The sequence below is a fragment of the Athene cunicularia genome (assembly GCF_003259725.1).
Source record: "Athene cunicularia isolate RWA chromosome 4 unlocalized genomic scaffold, athCun1 chr4_part1, whole genome shotgun sequence".
Taxonomy (NCBI): domain Eukaryota; kingdom Metazoa; phylum Chordata; class Aves; order Strigiformes; family Strigidae; genus Athene; species Athene cunicularia.
This window is the reverse complement of record NW_020799098.1, coordinates 9158450-9177870: the sequence shown is the minus strand read 5'-3', so window position 1 is coordinate 9177870 and position 19421 is coordinate 9158450. Positions and strand designations below refer to the sequence as shown.

General features: G+C 37.0%; 1 protein-coding gene across 1 annotated transcript in view; it reads right to left on the bottom strand.

Moving 5' to 3' along the window:
- Positions 1-19421, bottom strand: part of CFAP99 (cilia and flagella associated protein 99) — a 63081-nt gene that overhangs the window by 31245 nt on the left and 12415 nt on the right. Inside the window, exons 3-6 of the mRNA XM_026847222.1 lie at positions 16066-16210; positions 13087-13181; positions 6612-6724; positions 3948-4122 (exon numbers count right to left, since the gene is read on the bottom strand). Of these exons, the coding sequence (XP_026703023.1) occupies positions 3948-4122; positions 6612-6724; positions 13087-13181; positions 16066-16210 (528 nt within the window). The remainder of the gene's footprint in view (positions 1-3947; positions 4123-6611; positions 6725-13086; positions 13182-16065; positions 16211-19421) is intronic.

The window sequence follows — 19421 nt, the reverse complement described above, 5'->3', positions numbered from 1 at the left end:
AAGTGTTCACATATCAGAAAGTGCTACAGATAAAATGACCAGGAAAGATTTATCGTCTGACTGTCATACAGATCAACAGGAGATTAGGGCCAGTATGGCTTTGAATTAGGCTGAAACTTCTGGGGGATTTCAATATTTGCCTGAGCAACAAATTTTGCCCAGAGCAAACTCTGAAAAAAGACTGGATGTCTCCTTCCTGTGTGGGTGAGATAGTCTGTCAGTTTACTGGACATCTGCATAAATATTTATCTTGCTAAAAATGTTCTAGCTCAATTACAAGTTACAGAATTAATTCTTGAATTAATAGGGAAAATCTATGTGTATTGTACCGGGGGTCAGTTTAGGGAACATGGGGATCCCATCTAGTTTTATTGGAATATATAAAGAGCTATGCTTTGAAAAACTCATCAATCTGATGTCCTTTCCACTGCCTTTGCTATTTGACATCATTATCTACAGGCAAAACAAATGCACAAACATAAGCAGCTAGCAATTAAATGCCCTGGTGAGATTGCTCAAGTATTTTTGTGAGCTTTTTAAGTGTAGAACTGAAACTATTTCCCAGAAGTATCTAAGAATTTTTTATTATGCCTTTATGGATGGAGGAATTAAAGCCCAGAGGATTTGCAAAGGGTTGCACAAGCAGTGAGTATCAATTTATTTCACTCTTCTTCCTAGTCATGTGCTTTACCTGCAAAACTGTACTCATCTGCCAGTGTAAGCTGAAAATCTCTCCTCAGAAACTGCTATGCTTACTCCAAGTAATTTAAGACGACTTTCAATCAGTCAGCTCTGTTTCAAAAATGATCTTAGCGTTGTAATTTAGCCCTCAGATACCATGGTGATGAGTACCAATCAGACAGACAGACAATACAGCAATTACTCAGTTGCTGTAAGAGGATGAATAAGTCGCTGTAAGTAAACTCTAAATTCCAGCAATAGAAAGATCAGAAAGGCCAAATGGTACCTACTTAATCCTAATGTGAAAGAAAGCGTGCTGGGAGTAAGAGACACCAGACCTGCTTTTCATCTCCAGCCAGTGGACAGGTCAGCTATGCTTTCTGGATATACTTTTACCAGAGGTTTATTTAGGAAGTAGGTACCACAAGAAGTTTAAGGAAGAGCAAACTGAATAGTCATTTTGAAATTTGGTAGTCATAACTCTTCTATTTTTTTAAAGTTACTGTGATAAAATGGACAAGGGCAAGCTAAAGCAATGTGATTGTATTAAGAGCTTCTATTTTTATATATAACAAGATCATAAAGAGAAATACATTGGTGAGTCTGTATATTTGCAAACAAAATCCTCTGTATTGGCCAAATGAATTAACTCATTTAACTATTTTAAACAATCAGCAATTCCACTCATGAGGCAGAGCTGAAATAGTAAGAAAATATCTTAAAAATACACTAAATTTGGCTGAATGGTGTTACAGTAACATCTCAGTGCGGCCTTTTATTTTTTTGAACTACATTATTGGTTTACAGAAAATCTAAAAATAAAATAATTGCATAATCTTATTATTCTAATACAGCAGTGATATTAAAATAATTTATTTGTAACTCAAGGCCAAGATATCAAATGAAATTACGTGTCCCAATCATTTTGCATGTTATCAGGTTTAAGCACCTGTCTCCATTTGTTTTCTTTGCAAACTTGAAGCTAAAGCACTCATTTTTCTTTGTAGAATTGTATTTATGAATGTGTGTATGCGTATGTGCATGCTCATGTGTGCATCCACGTGCTTGTGTGCAAAGGACAGTGAAGAATTTATAATCTTTAGACCAAATATTTAGAGTGAGATGTTTCATTACTAAATTTCAAATTAAAGTGTTTTTCCTTTTCACTTACTGTCCTCCACTTCTGATGAATGTTTATGATGATGAATTATTATCTTAACCTTCTAGGCCCATGTTACTCCAATGAAAATTTCCAAGGTCAGTGGAGAGTCCCATCTCCATACAGATGCCCAAGACAACTACCCTGCCTTCTGCAGTAACCCACATCTCCCGTCCTCTCCTCCAGGAAGCGTGTGTTCGGTGTGCAGCACAGTGGTACTATCCCAGCCCCTGAACTCAATGTATGTGGTACATCTTGTCTCGGCATTTTATCTCTACTATATCTGTACTATAGAATATAATGCAGCCTACCAGAAAGAAATACCTAAAATAATAATCCCATTAATAAGAATGAACTAATTTCACCATAGGGATGCAATAACTTATCAGTAGTCTTTGCTCAAAATCCAGATGCCTCCATATGAATTCATACAACTGTTTCAAAGTCGAGCAGTAGCTACACCTGTAGTCACTGTGACTACAATAGTCCCTGCTCATATACCACATGTCAAGTTCTTTGACAGATGCATGACAGATGCATCTTTGACAGATGCATTTTTTATTGCATATCTCATAAAATGAACAACTTCTGGAAAAAAATGGATGAGAACATTCTGCAGCAGATTATGGGATGTAATCTGGAAGAGTTTTATTTCTGTGCATTCCTTGCAATTACATACAACCCCCCACCATACAGTAGCCAAAACTATGGCCTGCTCTCACTTTACTAACTCTTTCTTGCAATCTGGGCTGTCTTTTCAGTCTCTGTTCAGGATGTAAAATGGTGATACTGGCAACAATATGGCAAATTAAAGCGAAGTTTAATTTGCTGAGATAGGTACAGAAATGAGCACAACATATGTCACTACTATGCTAATGGTTTTATATTCACACAAGCTTTTAAATTTGCAGACTTGGCCAGAATGTAAACCAAATTTAGTATAATCCTAACAACACAAATGAACTTCAGTAAATGCATCCCTATTAAAGCAAATTTATTCGAAGAGGGACTGCACAGCATAAAGGTACTAAAATGACAGCAATATGACTCATTCCTATACTGATTAAGTAGTTATTAAATGCAGTTTTTCAGAGCCTGGTATTAAGCTGTTTCAATGTAAAATCCCATTAACTGTATAACACACAGCCATTAAATTGCTCTGCCATCCTAAGATGTAAATGGTTTCTAAGAGCATTCAACACATGTATTATTTAAAACCTGAAGTGCTAATACAAGGTGGCAGATAATGCCCAAAACTATGACTTCCAAGCTCACTTCCCACTGCATTTAAATATAGATGATTTTGGAGTCTTTATTAAGTTAGTCATAGCAGCTTGATCCTAAATCCTCTTTGCCTTACACCAGTGAGCTAACTTAAAACCAATCGTGTGTCTCTGATTTGTACCAGTATAACTGAATCCATCTTAGACAATGAGTAAAATAAAAGCTTAGCATTTCAAAGATAAATCTAGTCTCATTTATATGTGAGCAATAAATTTAAACTGAAAAACCTTAATTTTAGAGATTCAACATTAATACAAGTAGAAAGGAATAAAATTCGACCCTTAAGGAGGAGCTGCAAACCTAGAGGCCATCTCGTCTCCAGTGAAATTGCTTTGCCATTTATTGTAATGAGAGTTCATCTACAAAAAACCCTAAGTTTATAAAAAAAAAATATTTTAATGTTACTTTATTAGCTGCTTTAGTGCATTATCCAAAGCAAACATCTTAAAAAGCCAAGGACTAACTACCAGAAATACTTGTATCAATACTGTCATAAATTTGCACCCAGTTGTATAGTTCTACCTCCGAAAGTCACAAAACAGCTACTGGAATGAACCTTTTCCCTTGTCTTTGTTTGGCTTACAATTTGCCTACACAACATTCAATGAAATGAAAAGAATCACTGAAATGAAAACAATTAGTTTGTTTTTCTTTAAGAAATCTGACCTTCAATAACACAGAATTTTACAAAAATTCTTGGTGATCTGTCAAAGTTTATAGATTTTCTACAATTATTTTTAAAGAGACTATTAACTCCCCTACCATGATTTTGTGCACAAGCATACATAAAACTTAGTATCTCTCAAAGCAGAAAAACACTCACAGGTGGCCTTTTTTCCAGTACTGGTATTAGGAGAGGTATAGGAATGGCACGTGGTTTGGGTACAGTCAAATTAAATTCCTTTGGCTGAGTGACCGTCGAAGTCTTGACAGTGGTAGTATGATTATTTAATTTATCTGTGAGCTGTCCAATCAGTTGCTGTACTTTTGGCTGCCATCTTCAAATAAAAACAGATTTTTCAATTTTATTTCTTTTTCTTTTCATACAAACTTACATGCAGTATGAGGTTGGCATCAGTGCAAATTCTGTAATGCTTTCAGCCATTCAATTTTAATAAAATTCACTATGAATTTGTACTCATGATTTAGTTCGACTGTGTTCCTTCACCTCTTACAAATGCTAGCCCACTCAGACTACTAGTGGTGAAATAGCCACAGTTTTTACTGAATAAGCAACTACGTTGCCAGTACGTATTGTGGGAGGACCAGACTATGAATCAGAAATGCAGGTGTCATAAGCTAAGTACACACTTAACATACTTAAAGAGACTATGAACAAACAGTGGTCTAACTATTGCCACTTTTGCCAATTGATCGAAAGCACAGGCAGTTCTAATAACAAAACCAGAAAGATGTAAAGGGTTTGGTGAATTAGGAAATGAACCCTCAGTGAACCCTGTGGGGCAGCCAAGATGATTTTGATTTCTCTGAGTTTGGATTTTGGCTTGTATGAGGGTTCAGACTTTTTCCAAGGAATGACAGGAAGGTGCAGAATTCAAGGTGAGACAGAAGCAGCTTATAACAGGGCTAATTATGGTGACAGCTTCATGTCAGTTATTCATCCTCTGTATGTGTTCTATCCTTAAGCATGCAATGGAGCTTTCCCAGAATTTAAAAAAACAGCTGACAATGAAAATTTACAGGAACGTGTTTATGTAACTGCTACCTTAGCTAGTACTGCTATTATGGGATGAGGCTTGCAAGTAACAAGTAATGCAGGTCCATTAAAATAAACAGGACTCTTTACAGGGACTCTTTACATTAACCTGGCTTGTGTCAGCAATAGCGTGGCCAGAAGGGACAGGGAAGGGATCTGACCCCTGTACTCGGCACTGGTGAGGCCGCCCCTCGATTCCTGTGTTCGGTTTTGGGCCCCTCACTACAAAAAGGACATTGAATGACTCGAGCGTGTCCAAAGAAGGGCAACGAAGCTGGTGCAGGGTCTGGAGCACAGGTGGTACGAGGAGCGGCTGAGGGAACTGGGGGGGTTTAGTCTGGAGAAGAGGAGGCTGAGGGGAGACCTCATCACCCTCTACAGCTGCCTGAAAGAAGGGTGCAGAGAGCTAGGGATGAGTCTCTTTAACCAAATAACAAGCTATAGGACAAGAGGGAATGGCCTCAAGTTGTGCCAGGGAAGGTTTAGACTGGATATTAGGAAGCATTTCTTTCCAGAAGGGGTTGTTGGGTGTTGGAATGGGCTGCCCAGGGAGGTGGTGGAGTCCCCATCCCTGGAGGGGTTTAAGAGTTGGGTTCACATAGCGCTGAGGGATCTGGGGTAGTTGGGAACTGTCAGTGTTGGGTTAATGGTTGGACTGGATGATCTTCAAGGTCTTTTCCAACCTAGACAATTCTGTGATTCTGTGAACCTCACTAGCATTAGAAAGAGGAATACAAAGATATATTTAAAAGAATTTAAGCTACTAAACTCATTAAACTGATCAAAGCATCCTCAACCCCCTGAAGGAAGTTTCAAACCCAGTAACCAAACATGGTCTTTAATGTTCTTGTACAATTTACATTTACTACTTCTAGGCAAAATATGTATTTGTTACATTGAATGTAACATAGTGTGAAAGGATTAATTCTACTGACTGATACACCAGAACTAGATGCAAACTCTTTTTCAGCTGACATTGTTTGTAGCATATTTTTGTCTAACAGTGTTTGCCATCATCTGGGTTAATCTATACCGACTGCAGTGAGGAGGATGTGTGATTGCAGTCACATTGGTGTACCAATGCTAGTTCCAATTTATCTGTTCTGAGTAAAAACGAGAGTGAAAAAGTGACACAATAGGCTACAGAGCTACTGTTTCTCCACATGAAAGCAGCAAGGGTACTCACTCCCTCACAGGAAAGTTTGGCAAGGGTACTCATGCTATTGTATCATTACATAACCAATGTGTGGTCACACCTGGCACCTCATAGCATTTAAACTGTTAAATGATGCTGCAATTGTGTAAATAAATAAGAATTTTAAAAGACTTGTTTACATGCTTATCTGATTTGCTCAGAAGGGATTTTACAACCATCAGCATACAGAAGCCTGTGCATAAAGCCAAACTCAGGGAAGTCAAACATCTTTTTTCAAATGTTTAATGTCATACAGATGTTGAAGTGACTTATGAGGCATGAGTCTAACTCTGTAAAGTAATTTGAACCTTCTGATTTATTTTTTTTTTCCTGTGATGTTTGATCTATTCAGGGACACTGAGAAGCAAATGTACAACAGCTGTGAAAGGACTTGACTTTTCTATGAGAGAACCTTGCCTCTGGGTAAAAGGGATTACTGTAGTCTCACCAAGACAAGAAGATTTTCAAGTAACTTCAGTAGGAGAAACACTTTAACAGCAAATTGAACTTTCAGGGGAAGCTTTCCCCAGCATTTAAACTTTGAGGTGGCTACAGGCTACTTAAGTTCTGCCTACCTTAGCAGTGGATCAATCCAGTTCTCTTTTACATACAGCGAATCGTAGATCTGACTCCATTCATCCTTTATCCATGTGTTCAAATACAAGGCATTGAAGAAGAATCTAAGAAACTAATAATAAGTGGCTTCTTTTAACATGCATACTGAAGGTATGATGTATATAAGACTACAAAAAGATAGTTGCTTTTACTACAAACACTGCTGAAGAACTTGCTTGTATTTTACCCTGTACAGTCATAGGTACTCGGTATTTGTAGGTTCCTCTTAGTTCTGTTAGACAGCCCCATGTCTTTCAGCTCTATTTTGTGTAACACTAATAGTAAAATGTTTTTAGTGGCCTAAAAAAAATATGGGGGCTACAACATGGGGATGTGTTGATGCATCTTTAATTTGCTTCAAACATTGTGAAACAAAAGTTTTTATTCAAAACTAATTACTACAGCAATACACTGATTTTAGTATTATACAATAGAGTTTCAGAGTCTAATATACCCACAATCAAATGATTATCTATAGCTGGATGATCCATGGTTCCCAGAAACCTGCCAGGACTGGCACTGCACCTGAATTACTTAAGTTCCTTTCAGCTCCCTGGGAACTGAGCAGAAAGAACTGCTGAGAACTACAGTAGCTGCTATACAATACGGTTTCTTCTTTTATTGAAATATAATTAATTGGCATATTCCCATTAAACTAGAAGACTGAAATTTGGCACACTTACAAATTGTAGGGTTCTACATGCTGGAGAAACAGCAACTAACATTTGAACTTTTGTTTCACAATGGAGTTCACCAGAAGGTCAAGAGCCTTTCTTTAAAACTTAAACTGTTCAAATGGCCTTTTGAAATAGACTCTTGAAAAAATGGCACTCAGATTCAGCATGTATCACTTACAGCAATATGAATTCCAAACTTGGACCTGAACTTTTTCAATAAAATTATTGGAAATGAAAGTACAAGCAAGTATCATGCTCAAATAATCCCAGTAATAGAAAAAAGCACACTAAATAATATTGACATTATGAGACATACTGGAAAGCAGTGTGCAGTCACTTGAGAAGCTTCGAATGCAGACTGCAGAGCTTATTAGTTCAGACTTGGCATCAGCCCTCCCTTAGGTTGGTTTCCATAGAGCCATGTAGGTCTTTGTATTAAGTTTTTAGTTCTGAAAGACTACCAAGGAACTTCTTAATTCTTGGCACATATGGTGCCAAGCCCAAGGTGGCTCAGAGCTTTGTGAATAATTCAGCTACAATCCAATTTAACTCAAGGTGTTTGCTGCAATTGTTCACCATGTGTAGAAAGCCTGCTACTTGAAATCTGTAGTCTTGATGTGACCATTTCCAAGGAATTAACCCGTAAAGTTAGTCCTATTTTCATCTGTTGTGCTTCTGGTAGAGTCAAAAGACTAATCAACAACTGAAGGACTAAATGAATATTACCCCTTGGATTACCATTCTTGCCTAGGAACTACTGCTTTCCCCCCAAACTGCAGATGCTGGCATATCAACACACTATCCAAAAGAAGATATTTTATCCCTAAAAGCATGACTATAAACTAAGTGTTGAATTGTGAAGAAGTTGTTTTTTTGGTGCTTCCAGATTCAGTGGAGTTTGCTAGGTGTATGCTAAGGGATGCATCTCATCCCATTGGTCTAGAAACTCATTCATTCTCCTTATGGAGGATCTTTCTCTGTAGTGCATGCATGTTGGATTAGTTGTTTCACCTAACATAGTAATTTGTCCTTGTGTGATGTATAAATAAAATGCTGGAGGTCTAGACAGAGTTCATACTCTCCAACAAAACATTGTATATACTCTAATTCTACCAGTTATTGTAACAAAATTTTACATCCATGTATCCCAGCTGTATATATAATTATAGACCCAGTGAACATGTTCCCTGCCAAAGTACTCCTCTTACATTATGGAAGGCCCTAACTACATACAGTCTATAAAACACTTGTTTTTAAATCCATGTAAGCAAGTGTGTGTACAGGGGTGGATTGAACATGCACCGATATGCCTAAAATGAGGCAGACCCCAAGGGGTGAAGCTATAATAGTTTCAAATTTCTAGGTATTCAGAGAGCTCACAGAAGTAGTTGATTTAGAAAACTGCAGGTGGTGATTTGTAAATCCTCCAGTTTTCCTTCACTAGCTTTCATTAAACTGAACTCCTCTGTCTCAGTGTCCTCAGTATTCCTCTTTTATAGCCCAGTCCATCCTCAGAGGCTTCAGTCAGTTGTCTACTACACTGCCACATGAAACTAAGCCTCTGAACTGCTGTTTCAGCTCTCCCTGACTGATCTCCATCTAGGTATATTTGCCATAACTATCTTTTATGAAGTACTAGCAACTCAACTACCTCTTCAAGCCAGATGAAATGATAATAAAGGCACACAGTCATTTCTAGCTGGCTACTACCCTTTGAGGCCTCCTACTGCAACACCAGCTAAATACTGGTTATTAACATTTCACATGGCATTACGACCAACGGGTGATCATGCGATTGATAAATGCTATGATGTACTCCTGTGAGGTACAGAGAACGGTTGACTGTGTAATCAGAAACCAATACTGTGATGTATATTTCATCCCTAGAGGAATGCTACGATAAGGATATGCACTAGTATGCATCATACTAGAGAAGGCTTTGAATGAATCCCTGGAACAGTTATCCAGGCAACGCAGGGATTGAAATGGCAGTGCAGCATTACCAAACATCATTTCAGACCACAGTCTGCCTGAGCCAAAAAATCCACAGTTTTGGTTTTGATAATCCCTATCACAGATGGCAAATGTTGGCAGAATAAGACCCACGACGATGTAGCACATTTCATTTCTTAACAATAGAAACTTTTGTGTTTTGTGAACTGAGTCTCTAGGAAATATCCCCTATATTTCTGGTTTGCCCTTGGCCACATGTGACACGGGTGGCAATCCCAGTATCAGCAGCTGTTGCTTCTATAGCAGCAAAACAAAGCTCTAAGTTCTCTGTTTGGATGTTACTAGCATGTCTCCTTAGATAAGTCACTGGACAGCCATTTTGACAGCAGAATTATTCTGCTTACTCCTCCGTCTTGAATGTTCCAAGAGTTTCACTACTCACAGAGCATGATAACCAAGATTCACTTCCCTTCTAGAAGTGGTGGAATTACACTGGAAATGAATTGTACTAATTTTTACTATTTTAATGTACTCTGGCTGTAGTAAGACAACTGTGTATAATTAAAGACTGTTTTGTAATGCATTTTTACACGTGGGTTGAATTAATACCTTCCTTCTGAGAGTCTGAACATGCCCTGCTAATATTCTTAACATATTTTTACACAGTAGGATTGTATAGATTTCTAAAAAAAACAAAAAATGGGAAGTTTCCTCATCTGGTACTATCTTTACATCCCTGTCGTCATTTGCAGAGCTAAAATCCTTATATTCACAACACAAGCTTTTGACTCTTGAGTTAAGAAAGTAAATGCAAGAAGAGCGGGTTCTGTCTCTCCCTACAGGTCAGCCACTACCTGAGAATGATATTATTTGGGCTGTACACGCCCACAGCTATTTCCTGTAGTGGCAAATGCAATCAAGGACATTCCTGTCCGCTCCTCTATGCCTCTGCTATTCCTTCCCTCTTACTGTAGTTTAGTTCTTCAGCTCTGGCAGCTCAACCACCCATAGGATTGTACCTTTCAACTGCAACAGAGAAATGAAAAGGAAAGCAAGCAAGAAGCTCTTAAGAAGGCTTTCCTATGAAGAAATTGTAATGGGCAACTCTATCTTGAAGATCATATTTTGAGCTAAAGGTGTAGAGAAAAGTGTCCTAGCCATAGTCTCAGGTCCTCCTGCCACTATATGACCCAACTTGGACTTTTTTTACCCCCATTTCCACCATGAGGCTGATCTTGTCCTACTTCTTACTGGTCTTGTCCCACTGTTGCTACTCATCATAACAGCAATTACAATACCCAGTTCTTATGTAGTGATATTCCTTTGCAGATCTCAGAAGTTATTTCTAAAGGACTTTACTGTTGTGAGAAGCAATTGGAACATGAAACAGAACAAAACAGGTTCTTGAATGCTACAAAGAAAACACTAGTTATTTTGCTTTTTCTAACAAGGCAATTATGAAATTATAAAGATGATTACTTCAACTTTTTATTTCAACAGTGTATTTTCTCTAACTTACAAACCCTTACATTTTACAACAAATACAAAAGAATAACATGTATCAATAGTAGAACAGAAAAATAAGCTTCAGCTAGCAATGCATAGCTAAGTTCTTAGAAGAACAATCACACTAAAGTTACAAAATTGGGTTTTATCCTATGATTCTATAATTATACAAACCTAAAGAACTTTTGCATGTATTCTTAACATTACAGAACGGGAGCTTATGATTTCCTGTTCAAGCAGATTAACATGTGTTAGTGAGGTAGCATTATTATTATTCTGCCTGGATATTTTACCTAAATGAAAATATCTGAACATGCATCAATCATAGGCAAACACTGTCACTTTGATTTGAATGGATTCCATCATGCAGTCTGTTAAGAGAAAGGTCTACTCACACAAGTCAATCTCATTCAACTGAAGACTACTCATTTGAGTAAGGTTTATCTGCATGATTAAGAAAATTCCATTCAGCCTGTCATATGCAGAAAAATTTATTTTTCAGTTAAAGTAAATCTAAGTAAATATATGTGAAAAATTTTCCTGCATCTCAACTGAATTCAGATACAGTCTACGGGTCAGCATCCTGAAGGAGAATCCCAAATTTCAGAAAACTTCTGTTGTTAAGGCTGCAGATCGGCCTTCTGCTGGTTTTGTCTCTGTTGCTGGGGGACCAAATGCTGCTTCTAAATCCTCTGCTGCAGGTGCATTAATATAATCTAGCATCACTTTGGAGACAAAGAACCTCTTCTAATGCAAGAGAAGAAAACCTAGGTACCATGGTGATGAGTATCTGATAATATACTAAAGCAAACAAAGTTACATCTACAGGAAAAAAAGTAGCAGGTGCAGCCCATTGCATAATGCAGCAGAAAAGCATTATTCCAGACAAGGAAGGAGAAATTATCTGAAATAGAACATCGGGGCACTGATGCTTAAACCATAGTAAGCTTGGTGAATGAAATCAACAAGAGAGAACTGGCACGAAGTGGGAAGATTGTGTTGCTAGCTGAATGAGCTCGAGATGCATCCAATCCAGTGGCTTGTGTCTAAGATGTTTACCAAAGAAGGGGCTGGGAGAGCACTGTAGACAATGATTTGTCTGTCTACCAGATTATGATAATTCTTCCAGCCACTTCTCTGTTCTTTTTAACAGTTAATGAAATATATCATTTTTGTCTCTGAATGGAGACAAAATAAAAACCTAATAAAAACCATTCCATCATTAGACCATCAAAACAAAGTGAATAGAGGGTTTCTAAAAACATCATGCAGAGACTCCGTCCCTACATATTACAAAGCAACTGCACTTTATTAAAGAGACACTGGCATCCACATGAACATTCAAAATAATCAGAATAAGGATAAACCTTAGCCTTTTGAGTATTAATTACTAAAATTTGCCTATTGCTTGAATTCCATATATGTTATTCAAACGCTGTGTTTGGACTATGCTTTGAAACATCTGGATGATCAAAATTACATATGCTATGTCACCAGTAATTTAATTTTTAGCCCAGTTCCCTAAAAAAATAGGGCTTATGAGAAAGCACTGCTGCTCAGTTTATCCCTCTGCCCCTCTTTACAATATAGCTTTTAAGATAATCATCACTTTCAACCATTCTGAAAGAGATCTATATTTCTACAGATTTCATTAAAATAAGCAAACAAGTAGTGGAGCAAAACCCAAATTTGTGACTCCAGAGAGGAAAATGCAGGCAGAACTCTGTTGTCACGCCTTCTATTTGGCAGCAATAGTTTGGCCAATTGCATGTATGCTATAATTGGGTAACTGGTACATGCATAGCTCCAAATGAGCAATTGTTTTTTGGGAAGGAGAAAAAGTGATGGAAGGACAATAGGCTTGATAATTGAAGTAGTAGTGGATTGTTCAGGGAAAAGAGAACACTAATCAGCAAGAACTGCAAGTTTCAGTAGATCCTTGTATATGGAAAAAAACTCTCCTGCCTAAAGTCAAAGAAAGAATGTGAGCAGAGCCATTAGTGAGCATGCAAGTTAGAGGAACAACTGTAAATCACATGACCTGTGTGATTATTCTACCTTCTCAGATTATATAAAATACATTTTAAGTTGATCTTTGACTGAATATGAGTCACTGTGTAAGTACAGAAATGGATGGGTTTTGTTATAACAAAATACTAATTTAATTTCTGAATTTAAACAGAAAACAACACTAATTTCTGATTTTAAATTATCATGCAAGTTGAGAAAACTCATCTGCTTAATCAAGCACAATGAAGAGATCATTAATTTTTTAAAAAATGTTTTGTACTTTCATTACCTTTTGCATTTTTGCAGTGTCCAGCGATTTCACAATTCTGCTGAAGTGCTGAAGACCAAGCTCTTCCAGTTGAAAAGTAGCCAGATAACAAATAACTATCAAAAGATACACACATTTAAAATGCAGCAGGGAATTCTAATAAACCTATACCCTACTCTCAGCATACTCTGGGATTTAGACTGTTTCTTTTATTTTAAATAGTCTTCGATGTTGTTTATCTAACTGAGCAATATAATGCTTGACTATGAGTATAATGTTAACCCTATATTCATTATTAGCATCGTGACTCTATGCTATGGTTCATATAAATTAGTTATCTCTTTCAACAGACAGATCCAAGCTAGTGCAAATCTACACAACTTTATGGAATTCTAACAGCTGAGGATCTAGCCGCTTACACAAAAAATGTAAAACAATTGTAGTTATCTCAAGTCACTCATGGAGGTCCTTTGGATGCCTGCAAATGTCTGTTTGTAAAACTGGGAGATCTACCATAGCAGCATTTGGAAACCTGTAAGGCCAAAGGTAAGATCTTGCTATGATTTCACAGTCATTTCGTTATGCCAACATCACCACTAAAATAAGCAGCTCTGTCAACCCCTAATTGCTTGTTGTCATACTCTCCTTTTACTTCCTGGTGTTTCTTCTCCTGGGCAAGTACAGTCACCCACATAGCCAAGTTAAAACAGATTGTGAATTTTAACCTGAAGCACTTTCTTGATCAGTTCACTGGATGGCTGCTGAACACAAGTTCTATTTCAGAAGAATCTATGACATAGGGTTGAGAATGAGTGGCCAGTGATGAGAAAAAGGGTGGCTTGTTTCTCTGGGTAATAGTACCAGTTTATCCAACAAATATCTGCATATTCCATCTGTGAAATTCTGTGTTAGTGTGGCAACAAGGCAGGGAGAATAAGAGCCTGATGGTTTCTAAGAGACATGACTGAAAAGTTTCTGACAGTATTACATTGTTGGAAACCTCTCTCTTTCAGTGTAACCAAAATTTTCAGTGTAAGCAAGCTTAGTCTGAGAAAACGTAATGTGAACAGGAGACATAAGAGAATGCTTTGATAGTGAATTTTTCAACACACTCTGTTTTTAATGTTTTCAGAGAGGATAGCTCTTATTCTTTTGTTCCAGAATCATAGTTTATTATACATAACAAAAATTTTAAACATAAACTGTCATATTTCTAGTATTTATTTTCCTTTTTTTTTTTTTTCAAGTGACCATTTTGCAGAAAATGTTGTAATCTTTGGTTTTATTCTGAATTAGAATAAAACAAAGTTTTAAAATGGTGAAATTCTCTGGGAAGTCCAAGCCTGATACTTGCACGCCCCTCTGGCAAATATAAAGTTCAATACAGGAAGAGGCACAGTCAGTGCTGTGAGATTTTTGCAGACGTGTAAAGTTCACAAGCTCCTGTATCAGCTTTCATTTGACCATACTCACTTTGATCAATCAGGCTTCACTTCCACTGCAGTATTTCAGCTGCTACCAAGCAGTAATGATAAAATCAGTAAATTCTGACCAATGTGCTGCAGCCAGCTCAGTGTATTGTTAGGCTTCAATCTTGTGCTTTAGCATAGCAACGTATTTAAGCAGTCTTAGCAGAATATACATTTATCTCCTACAAGCTTTATTAAATTCAAATCTGCTCACACATAGCAACAGCCTTTATAAGCAGCTTTGATCATTTAAGTGTCAATGCAGCTTGGCAAAAGGAATCACAAGCAGCTTAAAAAAATGTAAGCCAATGACCTTAGACTCTCAACTTGTTGATAAAAGAAAATTTTCCGGGGCCTACCCTCTGCCTATGATTAATGAAGGCTTTTGAGTGGACCAGTCCTGACAATCCAATTATAGCAACACTCAGCTTAAAGGTATAATTTATGTGCTCCAGACACTGAAAAACATGGCTTTGGAGAAACGGAGACAATGAAACATTACCGTTTAGAATAAACTCAATGTACTATTAATTTCATCCTTGACAGTTCAGCTTTCTTTCCGTTTGCTCTTTGATTTAGATTTCTATTCCTTTTCAGATTGTGACAGAAGCAACCAGAATTGCCACAAAAATTTAGTAGCTTTTAAAACATAAAATTTAGAGTTTTTTGCACTTTTCAACAACTCTGAATTAAATTGACTGGAGTTTTCAAAGTACCCACAAAGCTTCAGAACATATCTCACTTAGAGAACCAATGCCAGTGCGATTTGTGATTCCATTTTATTTAGGGACTTAATAAATCAACCTCAGTATGTATATTAAATGCACAGTATAAAAATATTTTTTAAATTACTTTTTAATGTATTTCTCAATGCCTGAAATAACTTTGGGAGTAATAACTACTCTGATTAACAATCTCATACAATCAGATGTATTGTAACTGATTCTAACCAAGTAACTAATAAAAGGAAACTAATTGATCTCATTCATGGAGACAGATAGAAGTCTATTTATGTCATTGTGATGGTCAGGAACAAGGAAACCCATGTATGGATAGAGATAGTTGTATCTTCATACAGTGAGACATGCTGTGTTCCTCAGCAGACAAAGCTTTGTTCCACAATTTCATACCTGAATGGCAGAGGTACTAGGTTGCATAGAAGAGAATAAAGGGAACTCACTGAAGAACATTTTTTAAAAGCATGGTTAAACTTCCAGGATGCTTCTTCCAAGAGACTTCTTCCAGCCACCAATGCTATTTTCCATCTGCATGTTACCTAATCTGCAGGCATATTCTGCAGAATTTTCTTAGGTAAAATTCCAGTTAACACCTTTGAGAGTCCAGATTAAATAACAATTTGAGGATTTAGGCTTTACATCATAAGGCCATTGGAAAAGGTTCTGTACTTCATACTGCATTGGGCACAATGACAATGCTTCAAATGTAATATAATATTAAGACCTACATTAGTAAAATGATATTTTTTTAAAGTTTTGTGGTAAACACATTTAGTGTTTTAAAGAAAACTTACCTATATAGAGATTACGTTCAGAAATCAAGCAATATCTCCCATCTCGAACAAAAAAGGCATTGACCACTACATCCAATAAGGATTTATATTCTATGCATCCAGCTAGTGTATCCAACACAAATTTTTCTTCTGTCATGTTAAGAGTCTATAGAAATACAAAATTAATAATGATTAATGTATTCTGGAAAAAAAAATGTTAGTTGTGTACAAAAAGAAGTACGATCATTTTGAAGTAATTGGAAAACTTGAAAAACAAATAGCAGTGCCTTTGGTAGGGCTGACGCACTTCTAGTACTATCAAATATGGGCAGTTCTAACAAATTAATGGACCTTGTTAAGTAAAATGTAACCTTCCCCAATGTTAAACTTCCCATTTATCTGCTGACATATGCATTTAGTTAAAAGGCCTTGATGTGTGAATGTCAATAGTTACTGCAAAGAAAATTTGAAGTCTCTGAGCTACTTAGCCAAGAGTATGAGAAAGTTTCAGTAAAGGTTTGCTTTCCCAGGACGAAACTTGTTCTTTGCTGGTGAAGTCGGTGATACTTGGGAAGACTAAGTTGAGGGGAGAAGCTGGACCGGGATTACAGAAAAAGACTCTTAACTGCTACTGTAACCTAATACTGGAGAATATGACTAATTTAAACTAAACTTTTGAGTGCCAAGATTCTTGTTAATGCAGACTGTTTCTTACCCAGCTGTGCTCTCAGTCACTCATAATGTTCATGCAATACCTCAAGAGAATAGAAAAAGGAGGGTCAGATGGTCACTGCATGCCATTTGGATCCTACCTCATAATCCCTTTAAAAAGTTTGAATGCTCCTGAACTTTACAGAGAGTTTCAATCATAATAAATAACCTATGCAATATCTGTTACTACATGAGACAGACTTCTAGTATGAACCAGCTCTAAACACTGCAATAAAATCTGAGGCCTAGAACAGTTTGTTATTACATGAATTGAAAAAGGACAGCCACACTATGACAATATGACAAACAATAATGATTCTTTGACTTAAGGAGGTTAGTCAAGAAGCCAAGAAAAAAGCTAAGTGCATCTTCTGAAAACATGTAGTCCACATTTGATATATGATCTCTCCCACAGCTCTAACATGTGGGAACAATTGAACTGCAATGATATATCGGATGAAAGGTTCACCTTGCCTAGTAGGCTATCTGCTAGCATCTTGATTGCTTTATTTCCCTAATGTGATTCATTTCTAGTTTAAGGGTATTATTAGAGGCTGCTGGAAGGAACTATGTGAGTGTTCTGATGTATGACACTATATAGGGCTTTGAGATTGAGCAAATACAAGGCAAAACTGTAAAATTAGAGTTCCAATTCTTAAATGTAAAAAATGATGCAGAAGCATTGCAAGTGTATTTTCTCAGGCTGTCATTCACAGCAAGCATAATTCTTTTTCCCTACTCCTGCTCAAAAGCCAGATTTCATTCCTTCCAATTTGTGCATCATCACTAGAAAAAATAGAGCCTCCATATAATTGTCTCCATATCCATCTATATTTATATATGCATATACTGATACACATGTATGCAGGAAAAATTACACCTACATACATCCTTGTAATTTCTTTACTGCCACTGGGATTAAACTAATACATCTGATTACTTCTCTAGCAGAACTGTAATAGACAATATTACTAATGATACACATACAGAAACAGAATCAAGGTCAGTTTGTTGGGTTTTAGACCCTTAGGCTAATAATAGTTAAAAATATAGAAAAGCTTTATTTCTATAACTGAAGTAACCAGATATGACTCTGAATATATTCTGTGACCCAGAAATGTTGGTTAAGAAGAAACAAAGTGTAACCAAACTCATCATTACATGGAGACACGGAAGGTTCACAAAGTCTGCTGGGCAGCACTAGAGACTGAGTGTGAATAAGCAGGATATCACCTACATTCTTAATTAGGGCTCTGAAGAAAGAAGAACCAAGTTGTGGTTGAGATGGGAGAAAAATAAAGGGGAATGTATTTAGGACAATGGGAGCCAACTGGAGTGAGGTGGCAAAGATGGAGCACAGAGAAAGGAGTGAAAAGGAAGGTAGGGGAAAACAGAAGATACAGAAGGGGTTAGATGGAGTATAGGCACAAATAGAAAGGCAGAGGAAAGAGACTGAACACATCTGAAAATACACAATGGGAAGCATGGACTCCATCTTGCTAAGCACTGAGAATTCTGGTGAGGCTCACAGTCCATTCCGAATATATCTTTTCTGGATGAAGATTTATGGAAACTCTTTCATAAAACTGACAAAGAGAATCCAGAAATTTAATATCCCATCCCCCCCCCCCCCCAGAAACAGCATGAATTAAATGGAGAAGTATCTGTAAAAAGCAAGCTTCGGCACTGTGGGTGTATGGTAATAAGGATGGTTACAATGGGACCTGTTTAAGGGCCAGAGAGATCAGAGAAGTACGGGTAAGGAGAGAAGGAAAAGCTCATGTTTCTGGAGAGAAGGAAGGAAAGGAATATCAGCTGTGGTCTGAGACTTCTCATGATAAGGATTTAGTTTAAGGTGAAACAAACATTTTAGAAAGAAGATAATATTTGATAAAAAGATAAAATAGCTTTCACCTCCTGAGAGAACTGAGTAATAGTATGTGCTGAACTTGTCTATTTCTAGTGAGAATATGCACATTTTGCAGATGCAGTCTAATTTATAGTGCTACAGATGTCAGTGCTAGTCCTCTCCAAGGGTCTAATCAAAACGCTGTGGAAATGAAGGAAAATATTCCTATTGACCTCACTGGGTTTTGAATCAGTCACCAGAACCCAGTCTTTTTTCCCTCTGAAGTCAGTGAAAATGCTTCCAATAATTTCAGTGGGGGAAAAAACCCTGCAATCTTAGGATATAAGTAGGAGAAGGTACTGCTTCTGCTATTTACAGTCTATGCTGCAGTCACAAGCTAGTATTTTCATCTTCAGCTGATAATGCTGACCATCTTGAAGAGGTACAGTTAATGTTATTTTCCCTTGTATTTAATATTAAATCACGAGTGGGACACTGCAGAAAACTCAGATTCCATCCTTTCCTTAGAAAGATCCTAATCTGCATTTATGTCAGTAACTAATAATACAAATTAGACTTGTATAATTTAGTAGGATTTTTTTTCATCACGTATCAAAATAATCTTTCATTACATTATTTTCATATTTAAAACTAAATCTATGACTTCTGACATTTGGAGATTTTATTCACAGTTGAGTGGGCATGTGTGAGACACACAGCTGAACCAACACAAATGAGAACTATGAAGAGTTATGCCAAATTACACCATGTTCTTGCAAAATGGAAAGCTCATAAACAGGTTCATCTTGCTCTCAAC